The 22,394-nt window shown below is 51.4% G+C and overlaps 1 protein-coding gene across 5 annotated transcripts in view; it reads left to right on the top strand.

Annotated features, from left to right (window-relative positions):
- Window positions 1-22,277, top strand: part of FBXO10 (F-box protein 10) — a 43,813-nt gene extending 21,536 nt beyond the window's left edge. For 2 of the 5 annotated variants that reach the window (XM_064490319.1, XM_031450047.2), the window contains exons 3-11: window positions 977-1,798; window positions 6,200-6,349; window positions 8,486-8,622; window positions 12,384-12,454; window positions 14,264-14,416; window positions 15,430-15,699; window positions 16,688-17,001; window positions 18,116-18,297; window positions 20,404-22,277. In XM_064490319.1, coding sequence (XP_064346389.1) covers window positions 977-1,798; window positions 6,200-6,349; window positions 8,486-8,622; window positions 12,384-12,454; window positions 14,264-14,416; window positions 15,430-15,699; window positions 16,688-17,001; window positions 18,116-18,297; window positions 20,404-20,578 — 2,274 coding nt within the window. In that variant the 3' untranslated portion in view covers window positions 20,579-22,277. Of the gene's footprint in view, window positions 1-976; window positions 1,799-6,199; window positions 6,350-8,485; window positions 8,623-12,383; window positions 12,455-14,263; window positions 14,417-15,429; window positions 15,700-16,687; window positions 17,002-18,070; window positions 18,298-20,403 lie in introns of those variants that run through there. The other 3 variants (XM_064490320.1, XM_064490321.1, XM_064490322.1) reach the window with 3 other exon arrangements.
- Window positions 22,278-22,394: the final 117 nt, after the last annotated feature.

The following is a 22,394-nucleotide window of genomic DNA, read 5'->3' as shown; positions in this document are numbered from 1 at the left end:
CCACTGCTCAGCACACCGTGTCCCCCTCTGTAGGGACGTGGCCTGCTGTCTCTTGCTGTAGTTGTGCACCAGCACCAGTTCCCACACAGACTTCTCTAGCACCTGTGGCAGAGCTCAGGCCCTCCTGGCCCATCTGGGCCCCTGTCAGTCCTCCAGCTTCGCCCGGCTCTGCCCTGAGTCCAGGCACAGGCTGGCGCTCTGTGGGGAGCCACGGGGCAGCAGGCTCAGGTGGAGGCAGGCTTGCGGGGCCGAGGGAGGATGCGAAGGAAGGGAGAGTGCTTCTGAGAGTGAGACCTGGAGGAGCACCACGTGATGGGGCACAGTCTCCATGTGACCAAGACTCCACCTGGGACCCCTCACCTGCCAGAGGGCTTGGTGGTGGTGGGCTTGCGTCCCAGCCAGCTCCCATGTGTGTGAAAATCTGAAGCTCTCCCCCTCATTTCTGATCATCCCTGGAGTGACATTCTCCTGGGATTCACCTCCAGTATCAACATGTGTCAGTTCCATCTCACCAGCATCCCACTGAGCATTCAGCACCTTCCCCCTACTCCATTTCACCTCCCAGGCATGCCAACCCTGGCTTGCTCTCTGCCCAGGCAGACTGGCTGTCACTTTAATATGTATGATTTATCCTCAGTAAGCACTTCATGAGTATTGGGGGAATTTACTTGAGACGAGGGTTTTAGGAAGGGCTGTGCTGCAGAGAGTGAACTTCTCTGCCACAATCCGTATCCACTGTTGTCCCCTGCCCTTTGGGGTTGGAAGGAGGGGTGGGCGGGCAGCTGCAAGTGATCTTCCTTATGCAGAGCAGCTCCGGGTTCCTCCCGGGCCCAGCAGACATGTGCCCTGGGGGGAAGGGAACTTGAGCAGGACAAATGGCTTCTCCAGGCTCCACTCCCTTACGAGCAGTTAGAGCTCTGACTAGCAAAACAAATCTTATCCCTGTTACACCCACTCTCTCTTTTCCATTCCCCAGACAACTTCGGGTCATGTCCAGTTTGACAACTGCAACTTTGAGAATGGGCACATCCAGGTCCATGGCCCAGGCACCTGCCAAATGAAGTTTTGTTCCTTCAAAAACACCCATGTCTTTCTGCACAATGTGCCGCTGTGTGTCCTGGAAAACTGTGAATTTGTGGGCAGTGAAAACAACTCTGTGACTGTTGAGGGCCATCCGTCCTCAGAAAAGAACTGGGCCTACGCGTATCTCTTAGGGCTTATCAAGTCCTCTCCCAGCGTGCTCCCCACAGAGGACTCTGACTCTTTAATGTCCCTGGACCTGGAGAGCAGGGACCAGGCCTGGAGCCCGAGGACCTGTGGCATTGTCATTGAGGGCAGCCAGAGTCCTACCAGCCCAGCCTCTAGCTCCCCTAAGGCTGGCTCACAGGAGGCGGAGGTGGGCAGTGATGGGGAAAGGGTGGCCCGGACCCCAGACAGCAGCGACGGAGGCCTGAGTCCCAGCGGTGAGGATGAGGATGAGGACCAGCTCACGTACAGACTGTCCTACCAGGTGCAGGGCCCGCGGCCGGTCCTGGGGGGCTCCTTTTTGGGCCCCCCTCTGCCGGGAGCATCCATCCAGCTGCCCAGCTGCCTGGTGCTGAACTCACTGCAGCAGGAGCTACAGAAGGACAGGGAGGCGATGGCACTGGCCAGCTCCGTGCAGGGCTGCCTCATCCGCAAGTGCCTCTTCCGGGACGGGAAGGGAGGCGTCTTCGTTTGCTCCTACGGCCGAGCCAAGATGGAAGGAAACGTCTTCCGGAACCTGACTTACGCGGTGCGGTGTATACACAATAGCAAGGTGCTGTCCCAAGGCTTACTGTGCAGACACGAGGCCTCACTGGGTCATCAGGAACGTGATTTTTGAGTGGTGAGAGGGCTTCCGTGGCTGTATGCAGGAGGGCTTTGATGGAGCTATTCTGTGTTTTTCAAAAAATCACCATCTTGTAAGCTTATAACACACACTCTGCCTCATGTCCCTCATCTGATTTGGACAGAGCAGAAACTGTTCTTCCTGTTTTACAGAAGAGGAGACAGGCCTAGAGAGGAAGGTGACTCACTCAGGGTCACGCAGCAAGTTAGAAGCTAAATGTAACAGGGAATAGTTCCATAACTATGTTATGTTGCTTCTCAAACATGTCACCCAGCTCTTGGGAGAAGGAACAAGGGCTCTTTAGCCTGAATCTGAGAAAATTCAGGGAGACACGATCCAAGCTTGTGTGGGTGGTTGAGGTGGCTTCCCACACGAGGAGAGGGTAGCCAAGGAAGGTGGGATGCATGCGGTGAAAAGGAGGTGCAAAGTACAGGTGTAGGCAGCAGACGTTGTGTGCTAGGGCCTGGATGTGAGGCTGAATTCAGCAATGTGCTGGGGACGGAGCGGGTGTTGGAAAATGGGCAGGGAGGTGAGCAGAAGCCACCTTGCCAGGGCTTAGAAAGCCCCATGGAGATGTAACTTCATGCTAAGAGCAGTCCCTCCTACCACGGATGCCAGAAGCACCCTCGTATCTGCAGCCCCTTTGGGCACCGCAGGACAGTCTGCAGATCCTGAAAACAGCTGAGGATGGGAAAGGCTTCAAAAAGGAAAGACATGGTCTTCTAGAAAGAATCATGACATAGCTCCTAAGTTTGAGTCTTGCCTCTCCACTAATTCACTGTGAACGTTACCTTCCTCTTCTGTGAAATGGAAATAAGCACTCCTGCCCTGCCACCTTCACTGGGGGTTTGTGAGGATCCAGTGTCATAATATTGGCAGAAGCACTTAGCAAACTAAAGCGCATTGTACACATGTCACATGTGGGTCTTGCAGGTCTCCAAAGGCTCCTGGAATGGTTGATAGCAATTTCGTCTTAATTTTATTTTGTCCACTTCCAAGGAGTATTTCAGGTGGCATTACCCTGAATGCACAATATAAGACTGTGCTATAAACAGGGAATAAAAGGTGATGGTCAGATAAAAGGGGTGGGTGATAGCTTTGCTTGCAGGGGTACCATGATGGAAGGATGTGGGTTGAGCCCTCAAGGAGGGCTTTCCTCCTTGCATGATTGTTAAAGAGTGTGGCTTCTGAGTCAGATTCTGGCTCTGCCCCTTATAAGCTGTATGTCCTTTGGACTAATGATGCTACCTACTCCGTGGTGTGGTGAGCGTTCGCTTTGTATGTGTATATCAGGTGCTTAGCAGTGTGTCTGGTGCATAGCAAGTACTCCATAACTGGGTTGATTTGTTTGTTTGTTTGTTTGTAAAGACTTAAAAAAAAGCTTTCCTGGGGGATTGGTGCCTGGGCCAGGCTGTGCAGAAAGACTGGGAGTTGGCAGGGTGAATCTGTGAGGCACCGGAGGTATGCGGGAAGGCCCAGATGCGGAGAGGACACGGGACATTCGGGGAGTTACAAGTTGCCTCAGCAGCCGGAGCATGAGGTAGGAGCTGAAGAGGAGACAGGGAGGGGTCAGCAGGAGGCAGTCAGCTGAGGGACAAGTGTCCTGCTGGAGATCGGAGTTGTCCTGAGGACAGTGGGGACTCACTGAAAGATGTCAGGCAGAGAATTGTGGTCAGATCTGCATTTGGAAAGCTCGTTCTGTCAGCTTTGTAGAGGATGGAGTGGAGAGGAACAGGCTAGAGACAGAGTCCATGAGGGGCAGTGGATAATTAGGGTCCAGAGATGGAGAGGAGGGGAAAGGGCAGTCGCTTGGGGAGAGAGTAGCTGAGGTTATGTGGCCTCGATTTCTGGCCTGAGTGGCTGAGACAAAGGCAGGGAGTGGGAAGCTGAGAAGGTGAGGTTGTGGAGAGAAGGATGCTGGGCTCAGTTCTGGGCAGGTGGAGTTTGGAACATTGGTGACATCTGGTGACACGGGGCTGGGGCTTTAGAGAGCCATGTGCCCTGACAGGCATACTTGGCAGCAGGTGGTGGCTGGAGTCGTGACAAGGAGAGGTGAAAAGTTAAACAGCTTTAGTTGTAGCCCTCTTGAATTAATGCCCTGAGGGGACTTTTGGTAGGAAATGGACAGCCAGCTGTTCCTCGTGAGTCTCCAGAAGGGACCCTGAAAAACTGATCTTGGCTGGTTTTTGATGACAACAATCCACGGTGTCTCATGAGTACCCAAAATCAGGGACACTTAGACGCCAGGTGGCATTAGTACAGGCGGAAGCTGCGGGCAAGAGTGCGGACCTTACTGAGCTGGTCCGGGTGCCCAGAAGCAAGGCCTTGATCTGGTGGCCAGGGGGCAGCTGCCCTGCCTCTGCCCTCTAGAACATCCCCACGAGGGTAGAGGCTGGCAGAAGGAACAAAGAAAAGTATCACTACCTGTGATTTTTGTCTTGTTTCTCGGGTATCTGGTAATTTTTAGTTGAAAGTCAGAGATGGAGGTAAGTCGTGTCTGTGTGGGGAACCTGCGTGCCTGTCTCGCTAGGCTCTGGTTATGTTGTTATGATTATGTTCAGTGAATCACAGGCTCCCGATTCCTCTAGCATTACCATGGCTGGCTTGCCAGTGGGCTTCTCTCTGTTTTAGGTCTTCCTTTTGCCCCTGCTCCTCAGAGGGGGTCTGTCTCCGGGCTCTTGCCCCTCCCAGCAGTAGCCTGCTGCCATTTGTGGCTCCAGCTGGTTAGCCTGGTCGCATGGTGGGTGGCAGGGATTCTCTCGTGTCCCTGTCCATCCTTAGACTTAGGTAGGGGCTGTGTCCATGGCTTTAGGACCTTGGCGGTGGGCCCTTTTCGGTGGTCCAGTCTCAACCTCGGCTCTGGGGAGGGGCTCTAGTGATCGAGGCCCAAGACATTTTCCTCCCACCTCCCCAAGTGGTAAAGCATTTATTGCTTTTCTGTTCTCTTCCTTGAGAGCCATGAGGTTTGCTGCCCTTCCCCCTGCTGCTTAGGGCTCATCCCCTGGGGAAGGGAGGGGAGAGCAACCCGGGAGGGGCTCAGCGCGTCTCCAACAGCGGCTGCTGTGCTCTCCCCCGGGCGTCCGCCAGGAGGGAGGCTGGCTCCCGTCTCCTGTCTTTCTCTGTGAGCACCTGGAGAGGTTCATGGAGACGTGAATAGATGTAACTGCTCCTGGAGCTTCTGTGCTCTCACATGAGTTCACACTTGGCCTTTGACAACGCATGAAAACCTTTGCTGAACCCTTCTTACCGGCTTGTATGGCACCTGAGTCTGTTCCGGCAAGTGTTCCTGTCTCGTGTCCTTGGAGACGCCTGTTTCCCTTAGATTCCAGGCTGGTTGGTTGTTCTGCAACCTCGGCTCTCTGATGGGTTCAAGGAAGGTTATGTTTTTGTATCTTCCTGTTGTGAGTGTGGGAGCAATACTCTTTCCGACTTTCTCCATCCTAAGCAGAGGCTTCTCCTTGAAACTGTACTTCTGTTATACCTTACCCCTCCCAGAGTTTTATCCTAATGTAACATATTGTTAGTACACAGTTTAGCTTAACATAATATATATTTATTATCAATACTTAATTGTTTAAAATAAAGTCTAGATTTTTGATATAATTATTAAGTACAAAAAGAAAATATAAATGGCAGGACATCCCCTTAATAAGCCATGTGCTGGTGCCTTGTTTTAAACAGACTTCCTTTTCTGTATACCAGCACATCTAATTGTGTCTTAGTTTGGCGTTTCAGTGGTTTTTCCACCCCAGAATAATACATCAAGAGAGATGGAGAAGAGGCAAGAACAGGCATTTGTCTTTAAAATGGAAAGTGAAAGGGAAGGTGGGAGAGGAGAGCTGTGTGGTCCCTTACCCTCAGGTGCGTTCTCAGGCAGATGAAGCTACGCACAGGCATGTGTGGAAGTGGTGGGTCTGGCACTTGATTCCATTCAAAGCAGTTGTGCCCTGGGGCCCCTGGGGAAAACTTCATGCAGCCCCAGTGCATGGAGAGTTTGCAGACCACTAAACCCTGTCTTCTCCAAGGGTTCTTTCCCTGCCATCATCCAGTTACTTGTCCTGCTCAGAAGTTGTGAATATGGAGCACAGGGCCAGGCTTCCATCCAGGTCTTATTAAAGACCCGGTGTGAGGTCGGGGGAGAGTCTGCAGGGCAGAGCCGGGCAGGATGCGGAGACGGTCCCGTTCTCCGAGCACACGGCAGCGCGTGGCTGGTCTGCACCAGGTGGAACTGCGCGGACCAGATGGGAAGGAACAGACTCAGGTGTTCCCCGAGCAGTTCTTATAAACACCTCTGTGACAGGAGAACGAATGGCTCTCTTCTCTGCCTAGATCATCATGCTCAGAAACCACATTCACCACTGCAGAGCATCAGGCATCTTTCTTCGCTTGGAGGGCGGAGGCCTAATCGCCGGCAACAACATTTACCACAACGCAGAGGCTGGCGTCGACATCCGGAAAAAGTCCAACCCTCTCATTCTGGTACTTCCCTCCATCTCCGCGCCCTTTTCACGGTGGCTCACCTTTTCTGAGGATGTTTAAGCAGATGTTGCCGTCTTGAATTGCTATTGCTTTCTGTCTGCCAGTGGTTCCTGCCCTTTTCTCTGTGTGTCCATGTGACTCTGTCTCTTTCTCCATGTAATAAGAGTGACTTTGGAGAAGTTACTTCCCCACATCTCTCCCAGTAAGGAAACAGGACCAGATGGACAGGGAAATTTCACAGGGCCATCCCTCCCTCAGGCCTGACCCACTCTTATGGGCTTTGAGTTTGGTAAGACAAGATGTCTGACCCAAAACACACTGAGATCAAAAATAAAACACCAAGTTAGTTCATTCTTTACTATAAAAGGACATTTAGGACACTTAGTTCTGAAGATTCTGTTTCACGGATATCATGAGGCCATAGTGAGTTTGAGCTTAAACTCAGTGTGAAAGCCACTGAAAATCCTAGAATGTGAGACCAGTGACATGAGAGATTTGCCCCCTTTTCCGCTCTGGCCTTCTCTGAGAGACAGATTTCCCAGAAATTGGGAAACATGATGGACTTTTTATGGGCTTGGAAAAATAATATCCACCCTTAGGTGTAGTACTTACAAATGCCAGAGACTTTTCTAAGCACTTGATAAGTATTTATTTCATTATGGTTGAATCCTTACTCAATCCTGTGAGACAGAATTATTATTATCCCCATTTTATCGATAAAGACACTGAGGCACAAAGAGGCTAGGGATCTTTTCCCAAATCACACATCTAGTGACAGAGCTGGGATTTGAATCCAGGCAGTCTGACTTAGAGTGGATGTTCTTAACCCAGTATAGCTAGACTGCCTTTGCAAATGCCAAGAAAGGCGAGTTCCTAACTGTATTTAAAAAGACACGCCTCGGCAGTGTCCACTGCCAACCACTTCCTCTCACGCCTTCTGCTGTGTAGCTTGTATCTGATGCATGGCTTTGGCTTAGGAAATTATTGCTACTATTGCCAGAGAGATGAGAGCAGTTTGCCTTCCCAGGGACAGAGGGGACAGGCCGGTTTAGCAGGTGGAGGGGGAGAGGAGGATTACCTGGCTTTGTGAAAGGACACGGGATGGAAATACCGTTACTTATACCTCTCTCCCTGCACTTTTCAACCCTGTGAGGGACTGTAGGCAGTGGTTACCCTAATGAGTCTGCAAAATCCTCCAGGGGAAAATCTGGAAGGTTGAGTAAGAATGGGAGAGCTTGCAGCATGAAACACTGTAAAGCAAACTGGACTTTGTTTTGGTGAAATAATTTTGGAAGAGAAACAGCTGGCTTCCTGGGTTAAGGATAAGATTGTATTTAGGCTGTAAATTAACAATTAGAATGAAACAGTTTTACTATAACTTATTGTACCCTAAAAGTTCCGTCACTGTGCACAAGCAGCTAACTGACTAGGAAACAGAAAAACTAGGTTTCAGGTGCAGCTCTGCTACAGACATCCTGCGACCCTGGGTCTGTTTCCCCATTTGCACAGAGAGGGATAGAATGAGTGTCTCCAAGGGTCCTTTTAGCTCATGCATCTTCTGTGACCTCATGCCTCGTGGGACATGGAAACCTAAGCTCCTCAGGACCACACCTTCCATAGCACCTCCCCACCCCACCCTGAGTGAGAAGCCAGTGACTCCCCTATTCCCTGGGTGGCCCCTTGGGACTGCACTTAGCCAATGTTCCCATGTGCTGGGGTGCTGCCCCCTCCTTGAGAAGTGGGAGCCCTGGGTGACATGGCCTCCCTGGATGATTGTATGGGGGATTCTTCAGAGGCTCAGAAATGTTCAGTAGTGTGCATTGCAGATGAAGAAGGGCAAGAGCCCTCAGCAGTAGGGGCCCATGTGACTGCACCCCAGGAGGCTGGGCGGGGAAGACTCCTCTCCTGAGAGTCGTTCTCACAGGTGTCCACATGTGCACCTGCCCACATGAGCACCTGCCCGGGAAGGGCAGGGCGGTGGCCTGGTCTATTCACTCTGTTTTGTGCTGGGGACCCTCCAGCGACGTGGCTTTTTCGGCTGGTTCATCCTGGCTCTGCTCTGGGGCAGCACTGAGCACACTGCTTCTCGGGGGCGTGTCTGATCTGCCTCCTGTGGTGTCTCACGTTCACTTGCAGTGTAACCAGATCCACCACGGCCTTCGCTCTGGCATTGTTGTCCTTGGCAATGGGAAAGGCATCATCCGGAACAATCAAATCTTTTCAAATAAGGAGGCTGGCATTTATATTCTGTACCACGGAAATCCGGTTGTCAGGTATGTGCAGCTTGTACCCAGACCATCCTGCTCACCCTCGGTCCCTTCTTCCCCTCTGTTTCCCTACTCCGCGTCTCTGCTTCACTTGAAACTTTTTTTTAATTTTGGGGGGGGTGGTAATTAGGTTTATTTTTAATTAATTTATTATTATTTTTGGAGGTACTGGGTATTGAACCCAAGACTTCATGCATCCTAAGCACATGCTCTACATGCACTGAGCTATATCTCCCGCCAGTTTGAAACCATTTTTGATTACTAAAACAACTGTACTGGTGCAAGCAGAGCAGAGACGGATTTCATGTTACCCCACCTCAGTAACACCACCTTTTGTGTTATTGTATCTGTGTTTTGTGCTTTTTGTGTCTATGTTCCCTTCCAGTTAACTATGGGTGGCCATTCTATTTCAGCAAACTTACTGAGCACTTCTAATAATGATAACAAAGCTAAACAAGAGGCAGCTCTGATCCCTGGGAGGTTACTGTAGTCTGGAGGACATATGTGCCCAGAAATAATGCTAAGATAACTAACAATAGCATGGAGAGTTCAACTCACCGGACAACTCCGGTCAGTTGATAGTGGCTACCTGGGATGCTGCGTTGAGATCCGGAGGCTGCATCTGATGTCAGCATTTATCAGTGGTGTAAGCTGTAGGTGGGAGGGGCCGTGGAGCTGCCCTCCCAGCTTCGTATTCGGCAGACGGTGATGAGTGCTGTCAAAGCCATACCGAGAGAGGGAACCGTTCTGACGAGGGGGCTGTGGGAAGGCCTCATTTGGGAGGTGGCAGTGGAGTTAGATTTTGAAATAGGGGGAGAGCTTGGCCTCTCATGGAGATGGAGAGTGGACATGCCCAGTGAAAGGAGCAGCATGAACAAAGGCAGCTGAGCCTTTGTTCAGGAGATTCGGGGTTAGCACACAGTCCACTGCGGCTCGAGAAAAAGTCCGACACCAGTTGTGACATTGGTATCCAGCATCTTAAATCAGGTCTGTCCCAGGCAATCTTGGGTCCTGTGGTCACTGGAGCCTGAACTTTTATATCCCTGTGGCAGTCCGACTCTGCCATGCAGCGTGGTGGAAAGCCTTGGGCCAGATGAGGAAGGCCTTATGCAGTCCAGTGAGGAACGTGGAGTTTATTCTGTCTCGGTAATGGGGCGTCATTAAAGGTTTTCAGCAGAGGACTCACACAGTTATGTCTGTGCCTTACAAAAGTAACTGGCATTAATGAGCAGCAAATGTGTCCTGAGGGTGTTTGCCCTCTATTATTCCATGTGTGTTTTTCCATGTTTTTGCGTGGCCTTTATATTTATCACTTTGGACAGTTTCAGAACATTCCAGTGTTTTGCTATTCCCTCATTTTTGAACCAGTCCGATTACTAGTAGGCACCTATTTTTTCACTGCTATAGACAGCTTACTAAAAAGCCTTAGTAATAATAGAGCTCTTTTTCCATCTTTTGCATTATTGCCTTAAGGGTATGGGTTTGCATGTATGCGTATTATTCATTTAACACACATTCAAGTGTTTTCTCCATATAAGGTGACAGCAATTTAAAAAGTGTGTACAAAGAGTCTCTGCTCCATGGAGTTGATAGTCACATGTTGGAAACAGACAAACACACAGAGAGCCAGGAGGGAAGACTTACAAAACAAGTGCTTTAATAGGTCTTCATACAGGTGCCAAAGGAGCCCAGCCACGATTTCAGCTGAACAAGTCAGGGCAGGGCACGCGGGGAGCTGACATTTGAATTGTGTTTGAAGAATGAGAAGGATTTCACGGCCACAAAAAAGGCATTCTGGGTCTGGGGCAGTGAAATTCAGGGTGTGTTCTGGGAAAATAGTATAAATGTCTGGGCCTGTGATGTCCCCGGGGGGACTGAGTAGAAGATCAGCCTGCATAGTGGGGTTGGTACTGGAGCACAGAGGACCTCAAACACCAAGAGTGGTAGGTGGAATCATGGCCCTCGAATATATCCATTTCCTAATCCTTGGAACCTGTGCGTATGTTGTCTTACAGGGCGGAAGAGACTTTGCAGATGTGATTAAGTTCAGGATCTTGAGATGGGGAGAGCATCCTGGATTAGCCAGATGGGCTTAGTATCGTCTCAAGGGGACCTTAGAAGAGGGGGGAGGAGGGGAGCTGGAGGATGAGAGCCCTGGAGGGAAATGTGTCAGAGAAGCAGAGATCAGAGTGATGAGGCCACAGGCCAGGAAGTCCAGGCAGCCCGTGGCAGCTGGGAAAGACAAGAAATGGATTCCTCCCTAGAGGCTCCAGAAGGAACATGGGTCTTGATTTAGCCCTGTCAGACCCAGTTTGAACTTCTGACTTCCTAAACTAGAAGAGAATAAGGCACAAAGTCTGCATAATTTGTTACAGCAGCCAGACGCCCAGACCGTGTGGTGCCCGAGAACTGCTGTAGGGCATTGAGCAAGGAATATTACAACCAGACCAGGGTTTTAAAACATGGTTGCTTTGAGGGAATAGGCTGTGCTTTTTCTGTTTCTTTATGAGGAAGGGTAGGGATCTGTGGGAGGGCACAGAGTGAACTGGGAGGTCCTCAAAGTGACCTGGATGAGGCAAACCACAGCATGTTCTTTGGCCACTGACAGTTATGTAACCTGTTGTGTTTTTCTTTTTTGCCTTGGCTGCAAGGAAGCACAGAACTCAAACTGGCTCGTCCGTAGTTAATATCCCACTCTTGGTTCTTGGAGCAATGATCTGTCCCCTTTTCCTCATGTTTTCTGGTACCTCTTCTATCTGTGTTCTGCCCACCCTGTATACACACACATGCATGTTTCTCAAGTGACTGTGGATCCTTTCTGCATGTAAGTGAGATCTGTGTTAAAAGCATACCAGTCACGCATTTGCTGCTATGGCACAGGTCTCAGGAATATGAGTGAGGCATGCCCTAGCCCAGGGCCTGCATCTGACCCTAAATTCTACAAACCCATAGTAACCATCAGCTGATTGAGTTGTAATCACATCAAAGCAGATACTTCAGATCTATCTGAGGGAGAACATAAGGATGTTTTTAGCAGATAATTTCACTCTAAATTTCCACAGTGCATAGTGTAGATGCATTGACATTTGGCTTCCCCAGCATCAACACAATTTGCTGTTTTTCCCCAAGGACATTAACCATTTGGCCCCCATCCTAGAAGATGGGAGGGCTTATTATCAGCCAACTCCTACTCAGTGAAGTTCTGTGGGGTGCCAGGCCCTGTGTTCGGCCCCTTTTTAAATCTGGATTTCATCTTATAAGGCATGCCATTATTTTATGTTTTCATTCAGTGGGTAGGCAACTGAGTTAACAGAAAATAAGGTAGAAAGTAAGCTGTTGGATACAAACAGAAGATGGTAGGCCTGTGACAGGCGGAATCTGATTCAGGCTTTGGATGCAGATCACTCCCAAACAAGCTTAACATAGGCTTCTAGGAATTCTTGACACCACCCAGACTTTCCCTGTTAACCGTGCACCATGATGACGTTTGTTTAAAATGGTGTTAGTATGTGGACAATGGTCCAGAGAGGCCGCAGGGACGTGGTGTCGTTGTGCTTCTATGGCATAGTCGTAGGTTGTTTCCGGCCAATAATAACTGAAGATTGCTGACTACTTAGCTTCTCGGGCTTGGGGGGGTGCCCATGCCCCTGTGGACTTGAGCCCCCTGGGAAGTCCACAAAAGAAGGTGGTCACCTTGGATGGATGTTGTCTTTGATGCATGACACTGGTCTGGTCTCACCTTTTGTTTTCTTCTCCTTCCATTCTAGCCAGAACCACATTTTCAGGGGCCATGCGGCTGGCATAGCTGTGAACGAGAATGGCAGAGGCCTCATCACAGGTAGGGCTGGGACTGCCTGGAGCCGCAGCCGGCCAGGCGACCACAGCTGAGCCAGCGGCCCTGGCTTCCCATCCACCCAGTCCTTCACCTCGACAGACTGGCCTCCTTCATGCTGGCTAGCATCAGGGACACCGGCTGCACGCACCGGCCATGCTTCTCAGGCAGGGAGGGAGTGTCTGCCCTGTGCCAGGCCTGGCGCTTACAGAATCTGAACGGGCAGCTCACGTAACAATGTCAGAAACATGGATGCCATACAAACTGTCTGAATCCCTCCTCTTGGCTTTTGTACAGGCTTGTGCCTACTCTGGCACTCCATCCCCATTTCCCGTCTGCCTGGCCAGCTCCTACTCATCCTTCCAGTCTAACCCTAAGTGTCATTTCCTGGGTGACACTGCTCTGCAGGACATCGTACTTAATTTCTTGTGACCTGTTTAATGTCAGGCTCCTTTGCTGTAAGGCAGTACATCTAAGGCGAGGATCAAGTCTGTTTGGTATATCAGTGTAGCCTCAGCACAGAGCACAGCTATACCTGGGACAATATAGAGATTCAGTGAATACTGGGCCAGTGAATCCCCCCGAATGAATCCAGCCTGCCTTTATTCATCAGACATTTGTTGAGCACACGCTGTGTGCAGGAGCTGGGATACAGCAGAGAACAAAACAGATGTGATTTCTACTCTCAGGAACTGACATTTTAGGATTGGGGAAAAACATAAAAACTTACTTTTTTTCCCAAGAAAAGTCATACCAACAGCTTACTCTCTACCTTATTTTCTGTTAACTCAGTTGCCTACACATTGAATGAAAACATAAAATAAGGTAGTAGAGGAACTGTGTGGGTGTTAAGGACTGTGTGATCAGGCCACGCCTTTCTGAGAAGGTGACAGGTAGGCCAGAAGCTGAATGATAGGAAGGAACGCAGGAAAAGAACCAGGATCCACTCAGGGCCAGCTGTGGGGACAGACTTGGTGTGCCTCAGGGGCCTGGAGGTCGTGCATGTGACTGCAGTGATGAGATGGGGTCCCAGAGGCAGGAAGAGGCCAGTCCCACAGGGTCTCATGAGCCATAGCTGTCGCAAGAGGCTGAGAGTCTCCCCTGCCACAGTGCTGGGCAGCCATGTCCCAGGACCCCCCACCCAACTTCCTAACTTGTGACTCTTCAACCCACTAACCCCCAGAGACGTGGTAGAGGCGGAGGGAGGAGGAAGGCTGTGGTCAGTCCTGAGCTGAGGCTGAGAAGGACAGGCTGAGGGGAGGGTATAGCTCAGTGGTAGAGCGCCTGCTTAGCCTGCATGCAGTCCTGGGTTCAGTCCCCAGTACCTCCATTAAAAATAAATAAATAAACCCAATTACCTCCCCCCCAAAATGAAATTTAAAAAAATAATAAAAGCAGTTTTAAAAATTAAAAAAAAAAGAAAAAAGAAGAATAAGGACAGGCCTGTGGGGAAATGGCTGGATTTGGCTTCAGCCCCCCGAGGACTGACCCCCACCAGGACAGGCAGCCCTGCCTGACCTTGGCCCAGGGACTCTAAAGCCAGTTAATGCTTAGTTATCAGTCCTCTAGGCCACTGGGTACAGTGGGTGCTGGGGATATAGGAGAGCACAGGACAGACACAAACCCTGACCTTGGGGAAGGCAGACAGCAGACAAGTCCCTGGAAAGTCAAACACCAGACAGGATTCGGGGTGCTGACTGCTGACAGGGGAAGGCCTGGGAATCCTTCCTGGACTTTCCTTCCTGTCAGCTGTCCAAGTCCTAGTTGCCAGCTTGGTAAGTGGCCCTTGACCCTCTTCTCTGCCTCTTTCCATAGAAAATGTCATCCGAGAGAATCAGTGGGGAGGTGTGGACATCCGCCGTGGAGGGGTCCCTGTCCTTAGGAGCAACCTCATCTGCTTTGGCTACTCAGACGGCGTGGTCGTGGGGGACGAAGGCAAAGGCCTGATAGAAGGAAACACCATCTACGGTGAGGGGCATGTTCCTGGTGGAGGGGGAGGTTTGGGCCCAGCCTAGCCTGGAGGCGGGAAGCCCAGGTTCCATCTCCAGCTGTGGGTCCTGAGAAAGTCACCACCTTTCCCTGGGCGTCAAAGACCTCATCTAGAAGAACAGCATTGATCTCAAGTCACAGCCACGCAGCCCCTCTCAGAAGGCATGAGCCCCTCATAAACCACCCTCTGATCCAGATGACCCTGTGGGGTCAGCAAAGCAGAGAGCTTTATCCCCACTTAAAATAGCTGAAGGCAGGAGTGGATCTTGTGTAAGGATGGGGCCATTTATTTCTGACAAGTGGACATCTGACTCTTCTTATCCTTTCTTTTGATCCAGAGAACTAAAAGTATAATGGGAGAAATAGGGTAATAACAGAGGAAAGCTGTTCTCACTCATTCTGGGACTTTGGGCAAGGCCTTAATCTCTCTGGACTGCATCTCTAACAATAGTAATAGCTAACCTACATTCAGGCCCTGGACTCTTGCTAGGCCCTTTCTATGTGTTGTCACATTTAATCCTCATGACTGCCTTCTGAGGTAGGCAGTTATTAACCCCATTTTAAAGATGAGGAAACTGAGGCACAGAGAGGTTCAATAACCTGCTCAGGGTCACACAGCTAGAAGTGGTAGGGCTGGGGCTCAAAGTGAGGCTGCCTCCATCTCTGTGCAGGGAAGGGTTGGGCTGGATGAGCTCAGAGGGCCCCTTTGTCGCTGTCACCGTGGGCTTGTGTGCTTCTGATCTGGAAATGGGGCTTTGAGAGTTCCCAGAGCACCTGTACACCCCATGGAGTTATTCTAGTTTCGAGACTGACCTGATTGGCATTACCCCTCTTGTATGAAGGAGAAGCCTGCAGCCAGGCCCTAAAGTGACTTGTCCAAGGCCATTTGCAGAGCAGGGACTCGGTCTCCCAGGCCAGTGCCTTTTCTGCTTCCCCTCATGGGGAGTCACTGGGTGCTTGGCGTCAGTGACCATCCCCTTTCGCTGTCCCAGCTAATAAGGGCTGTGGTGTGTGGATGATGTCGTCCAGCCTGCCCCACGTCACCAGCAACCACGTCAGCTACAATGGCCTGTACGGAGTGGCCGTGTTCAGCCAGAAGGACGGCTCTGGGGAGTTCCCTGGGGGCCACGGGGCCCAGGAGAGCTTCAGTGAGGACGGGGACGCCATCCTGTGGGAGACGGAGCTGGAGAAGGATGAGGACCCGCTGCGCCGGCCGGTCACCGTCGCTCTGGTCGAGTCCAACAGTGTGAATCATAATGGAGGTGAGGGCCCTCCCCACGGCCCCGGCTCACTCCACGGCCTCCCGTGCTCTCCCCGCCGTAAGGCCCTTTCAGCCTCATCAGCCACTTCCTTCAGCCGCTTAACCTGGTACCCCAGTTCAGGGTTTCCTCCATGTCACCATGCTGTCCAGTATGACAAGCAAAGCCACATAAATTCACAAATACCTGATTTATTTTCGCTGTTCTCATCCAAGCCAGGAGAAGCAACAGGCAGGTGGCACCAAAAGGCTCGGCCTTGCAAGCTCACAGCTCCCATGAGATTCCTCAGTGGTCGTCCTCCCCATAGCCTCCCCCAGCGCTGCCCGGGGCCTCTGGCTCTGGTGGCTGGTGGATGTCACCCCTAGTGGGTAGTCCTCACCCCCCAAGATCTGCCTCCCATGCTGCTGCTTCCTGACCAAGTCATGTGGCTCTAAGCCTGCTGATTTTGTGCTTTTTTCTACAAACACGTAGTGTCTCTAAGAAATTTATTACTTCCTAAGAAAAAGAAAATGTCCTAAAACAGTGGGGAGGCAGATTATAGCTCAGCACGCAGAGCAAAACAAAACAACACAATTTTCTAGCAGGTGAGTCTGTCTGTTTAGACATGGAATGGGCTGCCTTGAGCAGGTAGTGAGCACCCCATCACAGGAGGTACAGATGGCAGCAGGATGAGTGTGTTGTGGGAGGCATTCGAGCACAGGTTGAGAGCCTGGGCCAGATGACCAGCTGAGCCTAAGGAATCTTTTCACATCATGTTTTCCTGGCTACTTTAATGAGGACTTAGTTCAGAAGGCACAGAGCTTCCTTGCTGTTCCTGGGTTTCCTCCTGCTCAACTTGGAAGATGCAGGGCTGGTTCTGCGTGTAACTACCTGTCCTCCCCCTGCCCCCCTCCTGGGTGCACGATTCTAGGAAGGCTTTTCCTACTGGTGTTGTCAGCGCTGACCCTGGCCACCCTGTGCTTTCTCTGTTCCCTGTCCCCTCCATCCGTAGCCTCAGGACTCTATGTCCAGAGTAGTGAGGCGCTGCATGTCATCACCAACGTGATCCACGCTAACGGGGACAGAGGCATCACTGTGGCCCAGAGCAGCCAGCTCACCCGTGTGGCCAACAACAGCATCTCCTGCAACCGCCAGAGTGGGGTCAAGGTCGAGGCGCAGTGCAAGGTGGAGCTCCGGGGCAACGGTATCTATGACAACAGAGGCCATGGCATCATCACCAAGGGTGACAGCACTGTCGTCATTGAAAATGACATCATTGGCAACCGGGGCAGCGGGCTGCAGCTCCTGCCCATGTCCGACACGAAGGTGTGTATGTGTGCATGATGTGTGTGCCAGCACAGGGCATGGCCTTCAAAAGCCCTCGTGCCCTCTCTCCTGAGAAGCAGAACTTTAATCCTGCAGCACTCTTCGAGGGTGCTGCCACAAGCCAGCCTGGGGGACGCAGGTGGGCCTTCACTCGGGAGGCAACCTATGAACTGGGCCCTGAAGAACAAGGCTCACTGGCAGGAAGTGGGGGTGGGGGTGCCACCTGAGGTGTCTTCAGGGCAAGATCGGGGCTGTTTCAGCTCTCTTCCCCTCACAGAACACTCTCACACAGGACCTGGTATGCAGTAGGTGCTTATGAGGAGAGAAGTCTTGCCTTGGGGCCCCTTCACACACTGTTCCCTGTGTACCCGGACTAGCCTTCTCCCCATTTTTTTAAGTCAGTCCTACCGTGTGGCTGTCACTTTCTTCAGGAAGGCCTCCCTGACCCCGCAGGCTATTTGAGGTGCCCCTTTTCTGGACTTCTGAGGTGCTTATGCCCACCCCCCTCAAAGAGCATTTCCCACAGGGCTCTGTGTCTGTTCCTTTGCTTGTTCATCTTCCCACAGGACAGTGAGCTCTGACCTCCCTTTTCACGCAAAGCCCTGAGCTGGGTGCTAGAGTCTCAGTGTTGAGCCAAACAGACCCATTCCCTGCCCTTGTGAAATTTCAGTCACAAAGCCTCTTGTTGGCCTTGTGGCTTCATGAGTCATTGACTTAGGCAAGGTGTAACGAATTCCTCGCCTTTGCATCTGAGCACTGTAGGGGCAGAGGGAGAGGAGGGCTCGCTGTTGCCTCAGTTGGGTTGCCAGTGGCCCTAGCTTCTAGGACCACGTCCCCTGCTTCCAGGCCTTCGCACATTGTTCCTTCTTCCTGCAACAGCTCTCCCCTGCTCTGCTCCTGATAAACTCCTACATACCCATCGCCTCCTCCAGGAAGCCTTCCCTGGTTTCCTCTGGGCTGGTCTTGATAGTCCTTCCCTGAGCTTCCATGGCTCAATACTGACCTACCTAGCATGCTCTTACCCCTCAATTTTATAACTGGTCATTCACTTACCTGGCTCCCCTACCAGTCTAGGAGTCCCTGAGGTGTGACAAGCTCTGGCTGCCTCTCCCAGGTAATAAAGAACCGGATCCACTCATTCCGGGCCTATGGCATTGCAGTGCAAGGCCGCGCCAAGGCTCTGGTGCAGGAGAACATCATCTTCCAGGGCAAGACCAACAAGACCATCTTTCAGCAGATCTCAAACAACCGAGAATGCATCATGCAAAACAACAAGTTCTTGGTCTTCAAGAAAAAGTAAGTGCTTGGGGTTGCCTAAACCAATCTTCTAGGACCACAGTGAGGTCAGTGGGGAAGCCAGTCCCAGTAACTGGGGCTGCCCCTGCTCCCCAGTCCTGCCAGCTTTCAGCTCTGATCAGATAAAGGCCTGAGCTTGAGCTGTGTGTCAGGTCTGGGCTGAGGACCTGAGCCTGACTCCCTAGGAGGGAATAAGCTTTAAGAGTCAGGAATACGTGGTTTCAAATCTCACCTCTGCCAGTTACTGGCTGTGTGACCTCGGGCAAGTTACTCAACCTCTCTGAGCCTTTGTAAAATCCAGTTAATCTTGTCTGCTTTGTAGATGAAATAAGATCATGTGACTGAGAAGCATACCTAAAGTGTCTGTGCCGCTACCACGGTTGTCCCTTGTTTTTCATATTCCTGTCTCAGGGTATAGCTGCTTCACACTCACCTCTCCAAGCCTCTGTCCTGCCCTGGTCCCCATTTTCATGGCATCACCATCCATTCTGTTCTGGCAGCAAAATCTTTGCTTCTCATTCTCCCTGACACCAAAGTTCAGTCAGTTACCAGTTCCTCTTGATTCTGCTTCTAAAATGTTCTTACACCTGGCACCTCCTCTTCCCAGCTGCCAGCACCCCTCTCCCCAGTCCATGACCCCTGTTACCAGCACAGCTGTTTCAGTTGTTTATGGGTGGACTCTGTTCTCATTGGTTGATAGTGTGCTATACTGGTTGCAGAAATAATAATAACTAGCGTTGTTGTTGGTATCACTTCTGCGCCATTCATCCCTCTGTCCTGTTGCAGCAGCTTCTTGCCGGTCCCCCGGCCCTTAGACCACCCCCGATCCTGCCGGCTGTCCTCTGCATCCTGCCAGAGTCATGTCTCTAAATCAGCTCTGGGCGTGTCACATGCATGGTCAGAAACCTCCGGTGGTTCCTCTTTTTCTGTAGTAACGATCTCTGCTCCTTTTTATTATACACTTTCTCAGTAAAATATATTTTTTGAGGCAACCCCTCATATGTATGTTTATATATTCGTAACTTATAAAATATACAGTAAGTAGAAATTCTAATATTTTCTTCCCATATCCCAGCAGCTCATATTGTGGACTCCGTAGGGTCCACTCCCTCCTTCCCCTTTGGAGACCCCGGGGTTCAGGGTCCAGCCCAGACGTGTCAGCCTGGCACTGTGCACTATGTGCTCGTTTCCTCTCTTTTCCTCACTCCTTCTCAGGATCTCGCTCTGCTGCCAAACTCAAACGCTTGCAGTGCTTTGAACATACCCCGGGCTTTTACTCACCCCACAATAGCCAGCCTCTGACTCTACCCACACCTCTGCAGTCCTGCTCATTATAGTAGTATCATAAAAATACGTAGAAGACTTTGTTGCTGGCTTAAGAAACTCGGGATCTGATGTGTGTAAGAGGCAGTTCCTTATAACTTAGGACAGGAAGCCTAATCAAAGCTTCACTGTTGTTTTGATTTTCCCCGACCCTTCATAATCTCCCCAAGAGCTTAAGGGACTCGAAGCCCACCAACTTCCATCCCCGGTAGATCTGCATGTTCCAGAGTGTCATATAAAAGAAAGAATACAGGGTGTGGTCTTTTGAGTCTGGCTTCCTACACTTCGCCCAGTGCATCCAGGATTCACCTGTGGTGTTGCATCTGTTGTGCATTCCTTTTATCACTGAGTGGTGTTCCATGCTATAGATGTACTACACGGTTTATCTATGAGTCAGCTGAAGGGTATTTGGGTAGTTTCTAGTTTTTGGTGATTATGAGTAAAGGTTGCATAACATTTAGGGCCATCGAGCTGGGTAAAATTGGGGGAATTAAAGAAAAAGAAGAAAGCCACTGGTCTTATCTAGATCCTTGTTTAAAGATGGGGAAATAGGACAAGAGGGGACTTATCTGAGGTTACGTGCAGAACTGAGGGCAGGGTTAGAACCAGAATCAATTTCGCACACGTCCAACCTCCTTTTGCTATCGTGTAACTAGGGAGATGCAACCTACACCCAGATTTAAACCTCTGGATCTGGTGATCTTGTGCCAAAGGTAATGTGCAGGGCATTCAGCAAATGCTCTAGACGCTTTCAAAGAGTTCACTCTCATTTTGCATCTCCAGGTCTGACACGTGGCGCCTGGCGAACCCACCTGCACGGCCTCACCTTGAAAACTCTCTCCGAGGACCCTCTGCTGCTCATGGTGGGCAGAAGGTGACAGCCATGGCGACCAGGATCACAGCCCATGTGGAAGGTGGTTACCACAGCAAACGCAGCATCTTCTGCACTATCCTGTGAGCAGGCAGAGCCACGGAGTGGGGCGGCTGGGGGCGGTCTGAAGACGTGGGGAAGCCACGTACGCTGCTCTCAGGCTCAGCCCTGCCCAGCCGAGCTAAGTGGAGTGCAGCCTTCGGGATGAAGAAGTCGTGCTTATGAAGGCTCCAGGCCCCTCTCTGTCTTCTTACCACCTCCCTGAAAAAAACAAGCTCCCAAGCCTTCTGGGGACTAAGAACAAGGTACCTACAAAACACTTTAATTCTACAACCCTCAGCAGGAAGGAACTTGGAATTATTTTTCAGAAAGAAAAAGGGAACAGAGTTGGGTGGGTTTCCAGTCCCTCGAGCTCTTGTAGAGATTATGAAGAGTTGCAAAAAATCAATACTGAAACTTTGGTCAGGGTTTGTGTATTTGAGTTACAGGGAACTGCGTTTTACACACACCAAACCCAGACTCTTCTCAGGGAAGAAAAGATTTACTTCTAAGGATGGGAGGTGATTCTAGTGAGATGGAAAGAGACAACTGCCCCAGAATTTTCCCCTTTCCTAGACCCTCCAGGGACACTGCCACACCCTCCCTGCTGCCTGGGGAGGCTGGAGTTGGGTTCGGTTCCTTTAAGGACACAGTTCTCCTGGACATGGACCTGTGAGGGAGGAAGGGGACTGGGATACGGAACCCCTCCTGAGAGGCTGCCCAGGGATGATAGGGGTGTGCTGGGAACAGGAGGGGGCGTGTGGAGGTTTCCTTCGAGTGGCTCGGGTGTGCAGGCAGGTGCTGGGCTGGACAGCGCAGGGAACCTACCCTCAAGTTGCTCCAAACTCAGGAGGATGTTCGTCAGCTCAGTGCCTGCTGCACGTACAGGGAGGGTTCAAATCCCACAAACACACTGAGACCAGCCGCCCTTCCTGAGCACCAGACTGGTGGAGATGGAGGTGCCTAGGGCCCCCATCTGTGTCCATGTTCTCATGGAGACCACCTGCCTTTACTGACCCGACCGTGGTTTCCCACTCTGTGCCTTGGGTCATGCTCTCCCCTCCTTGCAGGCTGCACCCACCCTGGTCCCACCCACTCCTCCAGGTTTGGCTCAGGCACTGCCATCTCCACAGAGCACACCCCGCCCCCCACATGGCAGTGCTCTGTCCCCTCTGAGCCTTCTCTGCCCCCACACTGTACATGCTGCCTTGCTTAGGTGTTGTCCCACTCACCTGCCTGTGAGCTTCCTGAGGGTCATGGTCTGTGTCCCTAGTCCCCAACCCAGGGTCAGTAGCCTGAGTGAAGAGGAAGGCCGGCTCCCCAAGGGCTGTGCTGAACCCAACTGTGAGTATGTCGGTTCCAGAGCCAGGCAGGCTCAGCCTGAACAGTCACCCCCTCCCCAACCCGGCCCTTCATGCAGGGCCTTCACCAGCCTGGTAGGTTCATTGTTGTGCACCTCAGATGGCTTCCCAGGCTGGTTCTGTTGGGCCCCCGGTGCTGCTCTCCCGGGTGGGCAGGGTGGGGGCTGGAGGGAGCTAGGAGAGCTGGCTTCTCCCTGAGGACTTGGGGCACAAGAGCGTGGGCCCCTCCTATCCCCAGCACTGTCCTTTGCCCTTACTCTGACCCCAGTGTGAGTCGCTGTGCAAAATGCTGCCTTTTATTTTGTAAGAAATGACTTTTCTGTGCACCAAGTGCTTATGAAAATCTCAGCAACCAAAATAAAGCTCTATATTTTAAAAGAGGCACTTCTAGGGGGACATTCCTTGATCTGAGTGTGTGCTAGAGTTCCTGCATGCTGGACGCAGGCCCGCCACTGCTCCACCTCCCTGAGGCACTGCTGCTTCTTCTGAAGGAGACAGGGACC

Source organism: Camelus dromedarius, chromosome 10, assembly GCF_036321535.1.
Source record: "Camelus dromedarius isolate mCamDro1 chromosome 10, mCamDro1.pat, whole genome shotgun sequence".
NCBI classification, from domain to species: domain Eukaryota; kingdom Metazoa; phylum Chordata; class Mammalia; order Artiodactyla; family Camelidae; genus Camelus; species Camelus dromedarius.
This window is presented reverse-complemented; position numbering and strand designations above follow the sequence as displayed.